At 38.2% G+C, this 17934-nt stretch overlaps 1 protein-coding gene across 1 annotated transcript in view; it reads left to right on the forward strand.

Annotated features, from left to right (window-relative positions):
* FRY (FRY microtubule binding protein) overlaps positions 1-17934 on the forward strand; it is a 258709-nt gene that overhangs the window by 149844 nt on the left and 90931 nt on the right. The window contains exons 24-29 of the mRNA XM_034663782.1: positions 1184-1241; positions 2353-2444; positions 3484-3656; positions 4746-4906; positions 5952-6062; positions 10182-10336. Of these exons, the coding sequence (XP_034519673.1) occupies positions 1184-1241; positions 2353-2444; positions 3484-3656; positions 4746-4906; positions 5952-6062; positions 10182-10336 (750 nt within the window). The remainder of the gene's footprint in view (positions 1-1183; positions 1242-2352; positions 2445-3483; positions 3657-4745; positions 4907-5951; positions 6063-10181; positions 10337-17934) is intronic.

Raw genomic sequence — 17934 nt, forward strand, 5'->3', positions numbered from 1 at the left:
ATTAATATTCTTTCCATTTCTTTGACGAAGAAATTCTAGCATCTGTGTTAGAGAAATCTGAAATGGAATGCAGGTTTTCTGTCTCTCAGCTCAGAATGCCATAGAGTTTACCTTGCTAACTTTGGATTTCCCTGGAAAATGCTATCGAATAGCACAAAACATTGAGCCAAAATATTGCCAAGGTGTTCAGGCATAGAGCAGGCTGTAGACAGAATACTGGGCAGCAGGCTGGAGCTCATCAGTTTGTCGTCTTGACATAGAAGTTCATACATTATTTCCCAAAAAGGGGCACCTGGATGGCTCAGTTGTTAAGCGTCTGCCTTCGGTTCAGGGCGTGATCCCGGAGTTCTGGGATCGAGCCCCACATCAGGCTCCTCCACTGGGAGCCTGCTTCTTCCTCTCCCACTCCCCCTGCTTGTGTTCCCTCTCTCGCTGGCTGTCTCTGTCTCTGTCAAATAAATAAATAAAATCTTAAAAAAAATTATTTCCCAAAGAAGACAAATAATTTAGATTAGCAGATATAAAGCTGAGAACTGGAGATAGTGGGAACAGGTGAAAGATAGATAGATGATCCAACTTTTATTTTTACTTCACTAGAGAAAAGGTTTTGATGAAAACCTCACTATTGTACTATTTGCCATAATTTGCATTTATCATATAGCTCAAATAAGGGTTTTATCTGTGAACCTTCAAAAAGACTTCAGTTTAAAATTAACTGTCAGGCCCCCGAGCACAGACCCCAAAAATAGTGTCATGGCAACTGCCCCCACCTCTTTTGCTCTCGTTAGACTGAAGATGCCTTCTGTGAGGGATTGATTTTGTTTATCTTCATCCCTGCTGCCTATAGTAAAGGGTTTTGATTTTAATAGTCGCTTACAAAATATAGTTTAACTGTTTAGAGAGGGTATTTTGCCATAGAAATCTCCAGAACAGGAAATCAAAATCAAGCCCACAAATATGTATTGAGCCATAATTATATTGTATAACACTGGGATGAAAACCAGTAATACAAAGCACCTCGTTCTGGTTCACCACGTGACTGAGAAACAGAAAGGCCCAGGGTGATTTTGAGGTCAGAAGCAAAGTGAGAAAAGCACATGATTTAGGATTGAATGGATGTATTTGCTGGCAAACTTGGTGTGGATAATAATGAATTTCAAATGCTGACCTTTTTCCTCCATAGAGAACTGGTAGAAGAACTTCATCCGTTAATGAAAGAAGCCCTGGAACGAAGACCAGAGGTACAACTTTTAATTTAAATATTTACTGCCTCAGTTTATTTGGGCAGTGGTGTAAATTTAGATCATACTTAATGGTTTCCCCTAAAAAAAAAATACAAACACCCAGCATGCTTTTAACAGTGAATCTTAATATTTTAACTTTTGTTATTTTTATTACTGCTCAGTATTTGAGTATTTAGTATAATACGGTTCCTATTTTAAAAGATTTGTTCTAAATTCCTGAAGGCAAAACAACCTAGATAGTCCTGTGTATGTAAAAATATTGCATTCTTTTGCAGGAGGTTTGAGTTGATTGAATTTTGGTGTTTAGCTAGTTTACTTATTTTTTACNAGCATGCTTTTAACAGTGAATCTTAATATTTTAATTTTTGTTATTTTTATTACTGCTCAGTATTTGAGTATTTAGTATAATACGGTTCCTATTTTAAAAGATTTGTTCTAAATTCCTGAAGGCAAAACAACCTAGATAGTCCTGTGTATGTAAAAATATTGCATTCTTTTGCAGGAGGTTTGAGTTGATTGAATTTTGGTGTTTAGCTAGTTTACTTATTTTTTACAAGGACCTAGATGGTCAAGAATATTATTTGTTTCATCTGACATAGGAAGCATTTTCTTCAATATTATCTTCCCTGGAGGGAACTCTGAAAAGGACAAATTTATAATGTAGCAAGATAAAAAAAAAAAAACAATAAAGAGTAAGACCAAAGAAGCAGCTTCCCATATAGTAGATAAGATGTAAGAAGTAGCAGAATTTTAGCAATGTGGCTGCGTGACCAGAACTGGTGGGAATCTTCGTGTCCACTGTCCCTTTCGGCTGTTTCAGTGACTCCGTCTTCCAGGAGATGCTGGGAGCAGCTAGGAAATGAGGCTGCTTAGTTCTCAACATGCTCCCTTGTAAATATTTATTGACCCACTTAGGATCTGTTTCTTTTATAACCCGTAAGAGCAAGCATTTTCTCTAAGGACCTGGAAGAAAGAAAAATACCCTCGTCTTTTACGTTTTAGGAAATTGAAAATAGCTAGATGATGCTTTTCTTTAATACAGTTTCCCAAAGCAAAGTTAATATTGTTTTGCCCATGTGCATAACTGGTATTACCTCTTTCTACATAGAACAAAAAACGCCGAGAACGGCGGGACTTGTTAAGGCTACAACTACTTCGAATTTTTGAGCTTCTGGCTGATGCAGGTGTCATAAGTGACAGGTAGGGTGAAAATCCGAATGAGTTCATCTCTCTTCACCAAGCTGGCCTCTTTGTCTCTCTTTCTTCCTATTTATCTTTCCTTCCTTCCTTCCTTCCTTCCTTCCTTCCTTCTTCTTTTCCTTTCCTTCCTTTCCCCTCCCTTCCCTTCCCCTCCCTTCCCTTCCCCTCCCTTCCCTTCCTTTCCCCTCCATTCCCCTCACTTCCCCTTCCCCTCCCTTTCCCTTCCCTTCCCTTCCCTTCCCTTCCCTTCCCTTCCCTTCCCTTCCCTTCCCTTCCCTTCCCTTCCCTTCCCTTCCCTTCCCTTCCCTTCCCTTCCCTTCCCTTCCCTTCCCTTCCCTTCCCTTCCCTTCCCTTCCCTTCCCTTCCCTTCCCTTCCCTTCCCTTCCCTTCCCTTCCCTTCCCTTCCCTTCCCTTCCCTTCCCTTCCCTTCCCTTCCCTTCCCTTCCCTTCCCTTCCCTTCCCTTCCCTTCCCTTCCCTTCCCTTCCCTTCCCTTCCCTTCCCTTCCCTTCCCTTCCCTTCCCTTCCCTTCCCTTCCCTTCCCTTCCCTTCCCTTCCCTTCCCTTCCCTTCCCTTCCCTTCCCTTCCCTTCCCTTCCCTTCCCTTCCCTTCCCTTCCCTTCCCTTCCCTTCCCTTCCCTTCCCTTCCCTTCCCTTCCCTTCCCTTCCCTTCCCTTCCCTTCCCTTCCCTTCCCTTCCCTTCCCTTCCCTTCCCTTCCCTTCCCTTCCCTTCCCTTCCCTTCCCTTCCCTTCCCTTCCCTTCCCTTCCCTTCCCTTCCCTTCCCTTCCCTTTCATAAATATGTTACCTTTAACTTTAACTCAGAAAAGCCCAAAAAAGCTTGTTGCTTGTTGTTGTATTTTCATATTTATTTACACTGCCCATGGGTCAAGAACAAATTTAGTGTGAGAGCTCTGACAGTGAATCTTACTTTCTGTGAAGTATGTACCACTCTGACATAAAGACTAATCATCTGAAAGCTTCATCTTTTTTTTTTTTTTTTTTTTTTTATTTTTACNTTTTTTTTTTTTTTTTAATTCTAGCACAAATGGAGCCTTAGAACGGGACACTTTAGCTCTTGGAGCTTTGTTCTTAGAATATGTGGACCTGACCCGCATGCTCCTGGAAGCTGAAAATGACAAAGAAGTAGAAATTCTTAAAGATATCCGGGCACATTTTAGTGCAATGGTTGCCAACTTGATTCAGTGTGTCCCAGGTACAGCGATGCGTCACTGGGAGGTCCCTTCGTGCTTGAAAATCCCTTTGTGTTCCTCACCACTGTGAGGAACTTCTTTCCTCTTTCATCCTACTGGGCTGTATGCAGGTCTGGGACGGGGTCCTTCATTTAGTTTGAATTACTTGGGAATACACGTGAGAACAGATTGTGGTCATTCAGCACAGAGTTGGAAAGGCAACAAAAGGAGTTAAATTTGGCTTTGTGCTTATCCCATTATTTCTATTCTTTGTTTGGGTTCCCATCTGAAAATGAATCTGTGCGATTTCCAGAGGAAGGAAGTAATTCAGAGGCTTCGCTTCTTCCTTCTCACTGTGCTCTTCTGTGAACATGTGATCCAGCCCCACAGTATTCCTCCTCTTAACTATCCAAGCAACACATTCTATAGAATTCTATTCGCCTTAGTAAATTATATTATTGAGAGGTGGTTTTTTTCCCCACAGAGCAAATGGGTATGAAACCTTTTCATCGCATAAAAGCACAGAGAATAAAAATAGCTGGCCAGGGTGGTGTAAAAATTAATCGCTGTAATTAACAGTGTTGGCATAATTACAAAAGGCCGCAGTTCAAGTGTTTCTCCTTTTTCATTATTTTGATGTTGCAAAACCTTCTTCTTACCAATCCTTCTCCTCTTGGATGACCCTAAGTTAAGATTTGAGTGGACTCCTTCAGTTAGCAAATGAAGGTCTATACGTTATACTTCACAGAAGTTCTAAAGGTGGGCAGCAGCAGTTGAGAGAACTTCGGCCATGTGAGCAGCAGCTGAGTGGGACATGTTGCCGTTTTCCTAGACACTGATTAGAAAGCAGTGTCCGTGACCCCACTTTTTCTCTCTGCTTCCCACTCTGGACAAGGTGCCGTCCACTGCAGCTTGAGGAGAACATCCTACATTTAGAGAGAAAATTAGGTTTGCCTTCTTAAATGCTCGTTTCATTACCTAAAGAAAACTTGAGTTAGGAAATAAAATTACTCCTTTCCTCAAAATGTAGGAATCACGTATGATAGTGACGTAACTGTATTCACTATACTTTTCAGTCTCGGAGACTCTTAACTCTGTGTTTGTCTCTCTAGTTCACCACCGAAGATTTCTGTTTCCCCAGCAAAGCCTGAGACATCATCTTTTCATCTTATTTAGCCAGTGGGCAGGACCCTTCAGCATAATGTTCACCCCCCTGGATCGCTACAGTGATAGAAATCATCAGATCACAAGATATCAGTATTGTGCATTAAAGGTAGGGCACATTTGTCTCAGGGAATGACTTTTGTTATTACTTCTTCTTAAATAACAACCTTTCCTTAAATAACAACCTTTCTTTAGACTGACAACCATGTCCCTCTCCTTAAATAACAAGCTTTCTTTAAACTGACAACCATGCCTTAAATATGGTTAAAGTAACTAATATGATAAAATATACATGCACATGCAGCAAACACACACACCTATAAACACATAAGCTGAGTTTTTTAAATTCCAAAGCATCCGCGCATCAACATGGATAGATGACTGTGTTTAAATATGTAACTATTCCAGTTGGGCTCTCAGTTTCAAAATACAAAACTTTTCCCAGTTCTTACTTTTATCTAGTGCATGAGAACCACACGGTTTTGCTTATTTACCCTGTTAGTAGCTGCCTTGTCAGTGGACTCTTGCCTCAATGAAGCTGATTTAAACCACGGCCCTCATAAGCATGTCGACCTACTGATTACAGAGTGAATCGGGATCGCCCCTTCTCTTGCATTCCCTTGCTTCCTCCCTTCCTCCAAGTCACTAAAGTGTATAGTCTTATTTTTTTTTCTTTGATTAAGAATCATAATTATTTATTTCCATGTTTTCCATGGTTTGCCGCCTTAGTACATTAGTCAAATATTTGTCATCAAACCAACCTTGAAAAACTGTATGTACCTTATAAGCAGAACTTATTCACTTGAAATCACTTATTCACTTATTTACTTGAAATAACTGAAGCTAAGTTTTAAATACTGTGAAATGGTTATTTAGCTATGGGTGTCTTACTCTTTCATCACAAAGATTTGTTACCATGAAATTTTATGTCCATGAAGTTAAATTTATGGCTTTTAATTCTTATTTAAAAATCCAAAATTGGGAATCTGGTGCTTCTTATTGGATTTAGTAAGGAATACTTGAATATCTTGTGAAAGTAACTGCTTTAGAAGACGTTCATCATTTACAGATCTAGTAGTTATGTTTTAGGGAGTCCGTTGCGTGTTATTAGATCATTTCAGGTTTCATTCCTGTGTTGGGTGTTTTGTTATCAGGCAATGTCAGCAGTGTTGTGCTGTGGCCCCGTGTTTGACAACGTGGGCCTTTCCCCGGATGGCTACCTGTACAAGTGGCTTGACAACATTCTGGCTTGTCAAGATTTACGAGTAAGTATTAGCCAAAAATACATGGTTTTTGTATTCTGCCTCGATCGGGTCACTAAAGTGCACGAGCCTTGTTCACAGCACGGTCTTCACACATCAGCCATGGAAGTGTAGGTTTTTGTGTTGCACACATTACACTATGATGCATCAGGATAAAAAACACAACGTATTTACCAAAGTTGACCATCAGCGGGGCTGGAAAGCAAGTCTCCATGAAGGTGATATGATTGAAATGACACAGACTATTTTCTCTACTCACAGTGACAATAAGCTAGTAATCAATAAGAAGAAGATAATTAAGAGAGACTCTGGACTCTGGGAACCAAACTGAGGGTTCCTGAAGGGAGAGGGTGGGGGGAGGGGGTAACCGGGTGATGGGTGTTAAGGAGGGCACGTGTGGTGATGAGCACTGGGTGTTATGTGCAACTAATGAACTGTTGAACACTACATCAAAAACTAATGATGTGCTATGTGCTGGCTATTTGAACATAATAATAAAAATTAATTAATTAATTAATTTTAAAAAAAGAAATGCTCCTCCAGATAACTAGTGAGTCAAAGAAAAAATAAGAACAGAAAATGAAAATTATTTTTACCCTAAGAATAACAAAAATACTACATACTAAACTTGTGGGCTATAAATAAAGCCTTGCTTAGAATGAAATGTATAGCCTTAAGTATATGTATTAGAAAGAAAAAAGGTTCATTATCAATGACCCAAGCATCCATCTCAAGAAGTTATAAAAAGAATAGCATATCAAACTGAAAAAAAAAAGTATAATGAAGGGAATAATAGATATGAAATCTGAAGTTAATGAAAAAGAAAAAAATTAATAGAAATGATAATTTAATCCAAAAGTTGAATTTGTTAAGATTAATAAAATTAATTCATGGCAAGTCTGATCAAGAAGGAAGACACATGTCACCAACATCAGAAATATAAAGGGGACATCCCTACAAATGGTAGATATTAAAAATAAAAGAGAACATATGAACATATTTGTGCCAATAAACCTGAAAATTTAGGTAAAATGGACAAATTCCTAGAAAAACACAACCCAAGAAGAAAAGAAAATCTGAATAGTGCTATAAGGAATAAAGAAATTTTATCTGTAATTAAAAGTCTTCCTACAAGGAAAATTTTAGGACCAGATGGCTTTACTGATGAATTTAACATTTGAGGAACAAATTGCAGCAATGTTATACAAAATCCTTAAAGAGAAAACAGCTCTAGAGAAATACATCCCAACATATTTTATGAGACAGCATAACCTTGTTACTAACACCTGCCATGGATTTAATAGGAAAAAAAATTAAAAGACAATTTTATTCAGGAGCATAGATACAAAAATGTAAATAAAATATAAGGAAATTGAATTTAATGATATATAAAAAGTGATTCATCATGATCAAGTTGGCATTATACAAGAACTTCAAGATTGGTTTGATATTCAAATATCCATCAATTCACTAGTATGTTAATTATATTAGAGTCTCAAGAAGAAAATATATGATCATCTCAATAGATGCAGAAAAAGCATTTAATGAAATTCTACATTTATTTATGAGAAAAACTCCTAACAAAACTAAGAATAAAAAATAACGTTCTTAGTTTGATAAAGGGTGTCTAAAAAAAGAAACCTAGGGGCGCCTGGGTGGCACAGCGGTTAAGCGTCTGCCTTCGGCTCAGGGCATGATCCCAGCGTTCTGGGATCGAGCCCCACGTCAGGCTTCTCCGCCATGAGCCCTTCTTCCTCTCCCACTCCCCCTGCTTGTGTTCCCTCTCTCGCTGGCTGTCTCTATCTCTGTCAAATAAATAAAAAAATCTTTAAAAAAATAATAATAAAAAAATTAAAAAAGAAACCTATTATGAACATCAGACTTAATGGTAAATATTGAAAGTATTCCCTGAGATTAGAGTGACCAAAGAGGCTTGCTTTCACCACTTCTATCAACATTATACTGAAGATCCTAGTCAATGCATTGAGAAAGAAAAAATAAGATATCAGGAGTGAAAAAGAAGAAATTAGATTATAGATATCAATGTGAAAACTAAAACAACAACAACTGAGGTTTCTAGAAATAATACAAGAATACAGAAAGATATCTTAATCCCTTGGGTCTAAGCAAAGTTTCTTAAACAGGATGCAAAAATTACTAGTTGTAACGGTAAAGAAAGAGCAATTAATAACTTCACCAAAAGATGCCACTAAGAGTGTGAACAGGATGCCGCAGAGTGAAAGATGTTTGCAAGATAAAACCAGCACTTCTCATCTACAGTATATTAAGGATCCCTTCAGGTAAATAAGATAGAGATATTCATAGCAAAATGAGCAAGTGACTTAAACAAGCAATTTACAAAAGAGGTTATTTCAATGGCCAATAAACATAAGAAACGGTTCTCAAGCTCGTGAGTAATCAGAGACACAGACTCACCACAGGAGATACTACTTCAAACCCACCAGAATGGTGAAGATTAAAAAGATGGACAATGTCGATGAGGAAATAGAGCAACAGGGACTCTCATACAAGGCTACAGAGAGTAGAAATCCGAATTACCACCTTGGAAAACTGATTGGCATTATCTACTAAGGTTGAACATAGTACACCCTATGACCCAGCAATTGTACTCAGATATGTATTTCATAAAATATATATCCAGTATGTACAACATAAGACAGGTACACAGTTGTTCGACACGGTGTTATGAAGTCAAACGCTGGAAACAATGCAGGCGTTCATTAGTATAGAATGAATACATTGTGAAATAACCATATATCAGAACACAACGGTGGCAATGAGTGAATGTGGATGACTCTCAAACATGAGTTGCATGAAAGAGAACAGACACAAAAATATATGCTATGTAATTCCATTGCATAGAGGTCAAAACAGCCCAAACGAAGCAATGGTGGTGGAAGTGAGATTAGTGGTTCCTTTGGAAAAGGAGAGAGAGGCTAGTGATAGGACAGTACAGAAGGCTGGCTGGCTTCAGTGGTGCTGGTAAAGCGGTGTTCACACTGGTGTGTTCAGTTCCAGTAACTCATCAATTTCTTGTGAATTATAGACTATGTATCTTACACGACAGTATAAAGTTTCTAAAGCTCAATAAAAACTTGCTGATTTTCTTTCGAGTCACAGTAACTTTTTAATGAAATGTTATTTTTAAGTCGTTTGTAATAGTATCGATAGCTTTTATCTGCTGCTAATTATGTAAGCCTGTGGGGAACTAGGCTGATGATGTTTGGCCATCCAACTAGAATATTGCTCCCATCTTAGCCTACACCCTGTTGTTAAAAAAAAAAAAAAAAGCCAGAATCTTTCCTTCTCCACCTGGTCGCAGCTGGCAAGAGATGGAAACAGAAGGAGACAGAAAAATGTTACTCTCTGAAGGGAAGATGGCCTCCAGGCACCAGGCTTCTCCTGGACAAATGTGACCATTGGGTATTGACAGTAGCCTCAAGAACTGTCAATAAAGAATCCTATTGATTCTATTTGGTGCGATGATCATTTCATATGAGAGTCTCTGATTAAGAAGAGTGTACTGGCACTACATTTCTTTTTAAAACGTTGCCAGCTAAGCTTAGTAATTAAGCCCCATAAATATATTCTGATTTTTTTTCCTCAAAAGACTTGCATGTATAAAGGCCATCCTTTTGTATATTTAATTTTTAGCTAAATACATGTATTGTTCAAAAATATTTTAAATGCAATAAGGAAACATTGCCAACAAAGTCATTACCTTTTCATAATCAAAAATCAAGAATAAGTGAACCCTATATATGACAGATGTACAGAGTCTGATTTAGTTTATACATACATTTTAATTTTCAGTTAAAACTTTGCATCCTTTTAAAGGAGAATATGTGGAATAAAAATTAAGTTGAAGGGACACCTGCCTGAGTCAGCAGAGCACGCAGCCCTTGATCCTGGGGTTTGTGAGTTTGAGCCCCACGTGGGGTGTGGAGATGACTTAAAAATAAAATCTTAAAAAAAAATAAGATGAATACTCTGTCACCACTTTCCTTTTACCCAGTTTGTATTGACTAAGTAGGATTTTGTGTCTTTCCCTGGAATAACCTTTCATTAAACATGAATAATTGCTTTTCTCCTTGTATTCAGGTTCATCAGCTTGGCTGTGAAGTCGTCGTCTTGCTGTTGGAACTTAATCCCGACCAAATTAATCTTTTTAATTGGGCAATTGACCGATGCTACACAGGTTCCTACCAGCTCGCGTCTGGCTGCTTCAAAGCCATAGCAACTGTGTGTGGAAGCAGGTATGAACTCTTGTGAGTGAAAGGTGCTAGTCAAGGGCAAGTACAGCGAAGGTTGCTCTTCATGATACGAATATGTGAGGGCTGACTGCTTTCCAACTATCTGAGCAGAGTAAATTCTAAAGAAATACACAATGGCCAATATTTCCCCAGCAGATAGACCCCTCCCTGTAAGTCTGCAGCTACAATGATTTTTCTCATTCTCCAGAAGAGTGATTTGTCCTGATAGTACCCTTCTTATTAATTGCCTGGAAATTCACAGAGACATGTGAGAGCAGGATTTTAAAATGATAAAGAGGGTACATTAAAAGAATTAAAGGAGTTTCTAGAAATGTTTGTGACAGGTGTGAACTGTAAGACCCTTAGCCATCCTGAGACCAAAGTAAACCCAGGAAGCAACCTAAGAATGTTACATCTCTCTATTTAGTAATGGGTGCCTGGATGGCTCAGTCGGTTAAGCATCTGCCTTCAGCTCAGGTCCTGATCCCAGGGTCCTGGGATGGAGCCCCATGTCGGACTTCCTGGTCAGTAGGGAGTCTGCTTCCGCCTCTACACTTCTCCACCGCTTGTGGTCTCTCCCTCTCTCTCCCTCTCCCCCTTTACTCTCAAATAAATAAAATCTTTTTTAAAAAAAATGTAAAAGGGCGTGCCTGGGTAGCTCAGCCAGTTAAGCATCTGACTCTTGATCTCAGCTCAGGTCTTGATCTCAGGGTTGTGAGTTCCAGCCCCGCTTTGGACTCCATGCTGGGCATGGAGCCTACTTAAAAAAAAAAAAAAAAAAATTTTTTTTTTTAAATGTTACATCTCTCTTGCCCAAAACTTCAGAAAGGAAGAAAAGAAAAGAAAATGTGATTGGGGTTCCGTGGATTACACTTGTAAAACCACCCCCTCTAGTTATGTAAATTAATCCCTCAGCAAAGTCATGCAGCGCTGTAATTTATTGAGTGAAATAATTTCACTATTCCACTGAAGTAATTTCATCGCCAAAATGAAAGGGTTAATGAAGACCACAAAGTGCATAAGCTTTTCCCAAAAAAGAGCTCATGTACTGGCAACTGAGAGAAGGCAGCACAAGTTTATTTTTGAAAAGACTCATATAGACTACTGATTTTCCTTTTTAATTAAATGTTGAATTTTAAACAGCTATCTTGAGCTACGGGTTGGAGGGAATAAAGTGAATTAGCTTTAAATTCTGATCTATTACAACCTATTCTGTTCTAAATTAATAAGAACAGAATATGAGAAGAGGTCTACTTTCAATAAACCTAAAATGAACATGCTATTTCAAGAGAGGGGCTTCTCTTTAAAATTTTTAGCTTTCATTTTTAAAGATAGTAGATAACATTTCACATCTAAAGCTTACATTTTCTATAATCTTAATAGCAGAATGTTTATTATACATTTTAATCTCAGTAAAAGTTACAGCAGATGAATATAATATAACCTGTCCAGTTTGCCATCATTTTATTTCATGATGTTAACATTATGGAATGATAGTTATACCTATATAATATTACCAAGATAGCATTTTTTTTTTGCAAAAATCTCTTTCTCCAGAGTTTGTTTTTATTTTCAGATATTTTGATATTTTAAAAAATCTGTTCACATGACTCTCCGATTTTGTAAATGTATTTAGAGTATGACTTGGACCATAGATCCCTTTGACAAAAATTAAAACAATGAAAGTTTCCTGTCTTTGCTGCCTCTCTCCCAGTAAACTCTAAGTGAACTATCCTAGTCAAATTTATTTCATTGCATGGCTATCTCACAAAATATTGCACTGCATTCCTCTGAGTGAATCTAGGTATTTTTCCTTAGGGAGCACAAATAAATGTCTAGGAATTTAGCAATATAGTCTCAATTTCAGTGATATTTCCAGTCACAAAAATATTAAGTCATAAAACTCTCCATATTTAGATTTTTTTAAGGTATCATTCCAAACTGTTCTGCTTTCTTAAACAAATACTGCATATCAACTTTCGTTCACAACCCTCATCTATCCTGTAGGAAGGTCCGAGGGCCAGGCATCGACATGGCCGCAACCTGTCTGCCAAGACAGTAGCCAATCCTTCTGTCATTTGTCACCTTAGGGCATGTTCAGAATTTAAAATTTCAGCTCTCTCTCCTCATAAAATCTCAGTCTGCGTCGTCTAGATAAGCCTGCAGATTTGTTCGAACAATCTTTGCACTTACGTTTTCAGTACTTTTTTTGAAAGCAATTCTGGTGTTTTAGCTTTTGCTTTGTTTTCCACAAGTTTGCTCCTAAAAACACCTAAATACCTTATGTTATGAAATCCTATGTCTCTGAAGAGTCATACCTAAACTGGGTCATATTTAAACTTTCTCAAAAAAATTGTATAGTAACTCCTACAAGTCATATTCTAAAGTGAAGAATCTTTCTTATAAAAAATTATCTCCTCCTTTTCAGATAGAAATGAGCATATACCAGATTTATTTTTATAGGAATATGACAGTTTATAACCAGACTCATTTATTAAGGAACCATTTACAATTGAGTATAAAATACATAAAAAATTGATCATTTTTTTAAAGGTCTTCTGAATAAAATTTTCTACTTTTGGTTTTAGAAGAAGGAATTAGCCATTTTTGCATAGTTTAATATATCAATCCCTTTATTCATCAGCTGACAATGAAAAAAAATAGTGCTCTATGTTCTTTTTTTGTTTCTTTTATTTCTATAGGGGACTCGTGTGTGTGTGTGTGTGTGTGTGTGTGTGTTGTGTGTGTTGTGAACTTACTGGAATCTAGTCAAAACTGAAACTGTAACTATAACTATGATATGTCCAATGATACTGAGAAATCTGGAGGTCAGTGTGGATCTTGAATAGGACCCAGAGAAATGAGGGTAAAAGTAGAAAGTGGTGGTAGAACTGGTAATATTAATTTTGAAGAATTTCTTATAAAATATGTCTTATATTTGATTAAAAGCTATTAAATGCAGCTCGGTACTATAATTTAGCACAAAAGGAAAGAGCTCACCTGTCAGGCAGCATTAATTCAAATAACTATTTGACTTCTGTGTGTGTTCTTATTAACTTCGCCTCAACTCCAAATTATATCAGTACAGAATAGATAAAGAAATTGAGAAAGAGATTAAATGAATTTCCAACCTTCTAAATCAAGGTAAATAGTATGCCTTATATTAAAAGTGTAGGCCATTTTGAATTAGTGGCTCAACTCAACAGAATTCTCTTCATATTTAATTAAATACTTGAGAGTTCTATTGTTTTTACTCTTACCCTCCAACATACTACTACAGTGTATTTAATAAGTGCTTTATAATTATATATAAGGTCAGAATTTTAATTTCTGTTTTGTTGGGTTTGTTTTTGGAGGTGGTTTTTGTTGCCATTGCTGTTTGTACTTCTGTTTTGCCTTAAGCTCACTTCTCATAATCTTTACTAATTTAAAGCAGGCCCAGCAAACTCGAATTATTAAAAGTAGATGTCCCACATGTCTTAAGGAAATATCATCTATCTGTTACCAAGGAAGACAAGGGAAGCTTATGATTCATGAATCCCAATCACACTCCCTAGCTGGTAACGCATAACCTCATTTGGTTTGGTCAGTCAGCTGGAGTATTTCGGGAGAGTACAGAGTTTAGGAATCTGGGCTCAGGAAACGTGCTGTCTTGAGTTTGAATTTAGCTCTGCCTCTAAACAAGCTACGTGCTCCTAAGCAAGTTACTATGAACACTTCCTCATTTGTAAAATGGGCACGCTAGTACGATTAGGTTAAAGATTAAATTAAACCAGTCTTTCCTTTTAGTATGGTACATGCAAGCCTCAGGAATTGCAACCATGTATAGAAATGCATGCAGATATTTACTACCGTGTTTTAAAACAATGAAAAACAACCTCAAGTCTGTTAATAGGGGAATGAGTAAATAAATGATGGCATTTCTAATCAAATCCTTAAAAATAGATCTATATATCTGAGCATGAGAGATATCTGTGAAATATGAACCCAATTTCTTGACCTAAGGCCTAGCACATAGTAGGCACTCTGTAAACCCTGTTACTATTCAATAGCCATTAGAAGCAGAAAGCTATGATGTAATCCCCTCTATCAACTCATGAAATTTGTGTCTCTCCAGAACATCTTAAATTACCCTGAGCTTTGTCATTTCATTCTGTATAAGCCAGAGATAGTGGGTATTTCCCAGATTCCTCAAAATCTCCTCTCTTCTAGACTGAAGGGGGAAAAAAAAGTTTTATTGTTTGTTTGCTTTCTGAATTACATCTGCCTTTTGTATTTATTTTACGATTTAATTTTTATTCTGAATGATCAGAGCTGTCTTTATCTTTTACCCTTCCACTGCCTGCATTGAATAATTTAATCCTGAAAGGTGTAAGATTTTGTTTCTAAGCCTATTTTAAACACCTAAGTACAAATGTTTCATTTGTACTCCTTCACTCATTTGAGATCTGATTTTTTGCTTCTCTGGGTTTCTTTCATTTTCTTTATTTGTGTTGTTATTTCTTTCAGTGTTGTTCTCCATAAAGTCCGTAGTTCAGTCCTAAGCAGCTAATTGAATGCGCAAATTACATACTCCAGTGCATGGCCCTACACAGGGGGAGGCTTTGTCTTCCCTTTCCCTGCCTTTAAAGCCCTAATGATCCAGCAGTATTTGCCAGTGTCCTTTTCTTTTTCTTCCAGTTTTTATTTAAATTCCAGTTAGTGTTCTTTTATATAAAAATGTATATGTGTTAGATCTTTGTCTTAGAGACAGCAATGCAGGTAAGACATCTCTGCTACTGTGGAGCTCCCGGAGTGTCCTTTCTACTTTCCCAGTCCATTCCAGATACTGCAGTTTGTTAGAACTCCAAGTTAGACCAGCTATGAAATGTACTATTGCGGGCTGTCCAGGAGGCCGATAGCACTGTGGATCAGTTAATTCTTTGGAGTCAGACTTATCCAGAATGCAGTCTAGGCTGCACTGCTTATACATGAACTTGGTCAAGTACTTAATGTCTTTAAGCCTCTAAGCTTGTTGGGAAGATCAACTAACAAATCTAGGTAAAGGCCTTGGCAGAATAGCCCCACAAAATAGGCAGGTCATAATACAAATGTTACCCATCATTCTTCATTATCCTCACCACCAGCATGTAGGAGGCTTTCCCCGATTTCTCATCTGACAAATCAACCTCATGCTTTTTTGTTCACTTAAAAATAAAAGTTCCAGGGGCGCCTGGGTGGCACAGCAGTTAAGCGTCTGCCTTCGGCTCAGGGTGTGATCCCGGCGTTATGGGATCGAGCCCCAAATCAGGCTCTTCCGCTATGAGCCTGCTTCTTCCTCTCCCACTCCCCCTGCTTGTGTTCCTTCTCTCGCTGGCTGTCTCTGTCTCTGTCGAATAAATAAATAAAATCTTTAAAAAAAAATAATAAATAAAATAAATAAATAAAAGTTCCAGGGATTCCTGGGTGGCTCAGTCAGTTAAACATCTGCCTTCGGCTCTGGTCATGATCCCAGGGTGCTGGGGTCAAGTCCCACGTTGGGCTCCTTGCTCAGCAGGGAGCCTGCATCTCCTTCTGCCTACTGCGCTCTCTCTCTCTCTGACAGATAAATAAATAAAATCTTTTTTTTTTTTTAAGATTTTATGTGTATATTTGACAGAGAGAGACAGACAATGAGAGAGGGAACACAAGCAGGGGGAGTGGGAGAGGAAGAAGCAGGCTCCCAGCAGAGCAGGGAGCCTGATGTGGGGCTCGATCCCAGGACTCTGAGATCACGCCCTGAGCCAAAGGCAGACACTTAACGACTGAGCCACCCAGGCGCCCCTAAATAAATAAAATCTTTAAAAAATAATAAAATAGAATAAAATAAAATAAAAGTTCTAGAAAAGTAATCATTTTGGAGTGCAAATTAGTAAACCATTTTGGAGAGCAATATGGCAATATCTACCAAAATTTTAAATGCGCCCTTTGACCCTGCATGACCTCTTCTAGAAATAAATTCTAAAGAAATAGCATTTGGTGTTATAACAGTGAAAAACATTGTAACTATGAAAAAAAATGAAAATAACCTTTAAATGTCTCTTAATGCAGGTCAAAGGCTGGATTTCTCAGGAAGCAGACTCTGAGGTGGAGATTTGAGTGCAGGATGTTAATTAGGGAATGCCCTTGAAGTCAACATCTATGGGGAAGTGAAGGAAGTAGGACTGGGCAGAGGAAAAGAGACCTCAACCAATCCCACAGGGGCTGCTGCTGGGTATGGGCATGACCTTCACCTAGGCAAATTTCTTTGGCTGAAGACAATTCCCAAAGAGGGATTCAGCCAGAGATCTCAGCCTCCAACACTAGTTGGAGGATTGAGTGCCTCAGTCCTGAAAGGGGGATCCAGGTGGCACATCTTCAGAATAGATCTTCTGGCCCTATGTGTTGCTTGAATCTTTTTTTTTTAAGTTGTATTCATGTATTACTAGTAAGATAAAAAAATTAAATTTGATTAATATCAAAAAGCGTCTGCCTTCGGCTCAGGGCGTGATCCCGGCGTTATGGGATCGAGCCCCACGTCAGGCTCCTCCTCTATGAGCCTGCTGTCTCTATCTCTGTCAAATATGCTTGTGTTCCCTCTCTCGCTGGCTGTCTCTATCTCTGTCAAATAAATAAATAAAAAATCTTTAAAAAAAAATTTAAAAATAAAAGTGAAATCCTTTTTTGTATATTTAATCAATGCTCACTATAATCTCTTATTAAACTTACTGTAAGATGGGCATGTATTCAGGGGCGCCTGGGTGGCACAGCGGTTGAGCGTCTGCCTTCAGCTCAGGGCGTGATCCCGGCGTTCTGGGATCGAGCCCCACATCAGGCTCCTCCGCTGGGAGCCTGCTTTTTCCTCTCCCACTCCCCCTGCTTGTGTTCCCTCTCTCGCTGGCTGTCTCTATCTCTGTCAAATAAATAAATAAAATCTTTAAAAAAAAAAAAAGATGGGCATGTATTCATAGTAGTATTATGCCTTTCTAGAAGGGTGATTGTTCAAAAACAGAACTTCTTAGACAATTGTAATTATATTATAGAATCAAAAAAGGAACCCATAAGAAAACAATTAATGGTTTTCTTTTTCATCTCCAAGCCATCTTCTGCTTTCTGAAATTTGCCTCAAAATAAATATCAGTCACACACTACCTATGGACCATTCCCTAATTGTTTATCTCACCAAGAGTTTTCTATTTATGACCTCATTTCCACTATAAGAAAAAAACATACAGTAAAAAAATCATCTTTAAGGAGTATTATGTAGCAAGAAAAGAAAATTAATTTAAGCTCCATATTCCATTTGATGGTATTGCTAGTTGCCACATAACCTTTTGGCTGGGTCCCTATGCCCCCCACCCCCAGCTTCCATCCCATGCATGCAATCTATTACCAGATCCTGCTGATTTTATCTCCTTAGTGTTTTTCCTCTCTTATCCCCTCCTTTCTGTCTCTACTATTCCTGCCCTAAGTCAAACCCTCATCACAACAGTTCCCAATATTGCCCCCCCACACACACAAATCCCTTCTCTGCAGGGCACTCAGAGTGCTTCTTCAAAAACGATGTCATTCCCTCGCTCCCCTACTGCAAATCCTGTAGAATG

This window comes from Ailuropoda melanoleuca, chromosome 7, assembly GCF_002007445.2.
Source record: "Ailuropoda melanoleuca isolate Jingjing chromosome 7, ASM200744v2, whole genome shotgun sequence".
Lineage (NCBI taxonomy): Eukaryota > Metazoa > Chordata > Mammalia > Carnivora > Ursidae > Ailuropoda > Ailuropoda melanoleuca.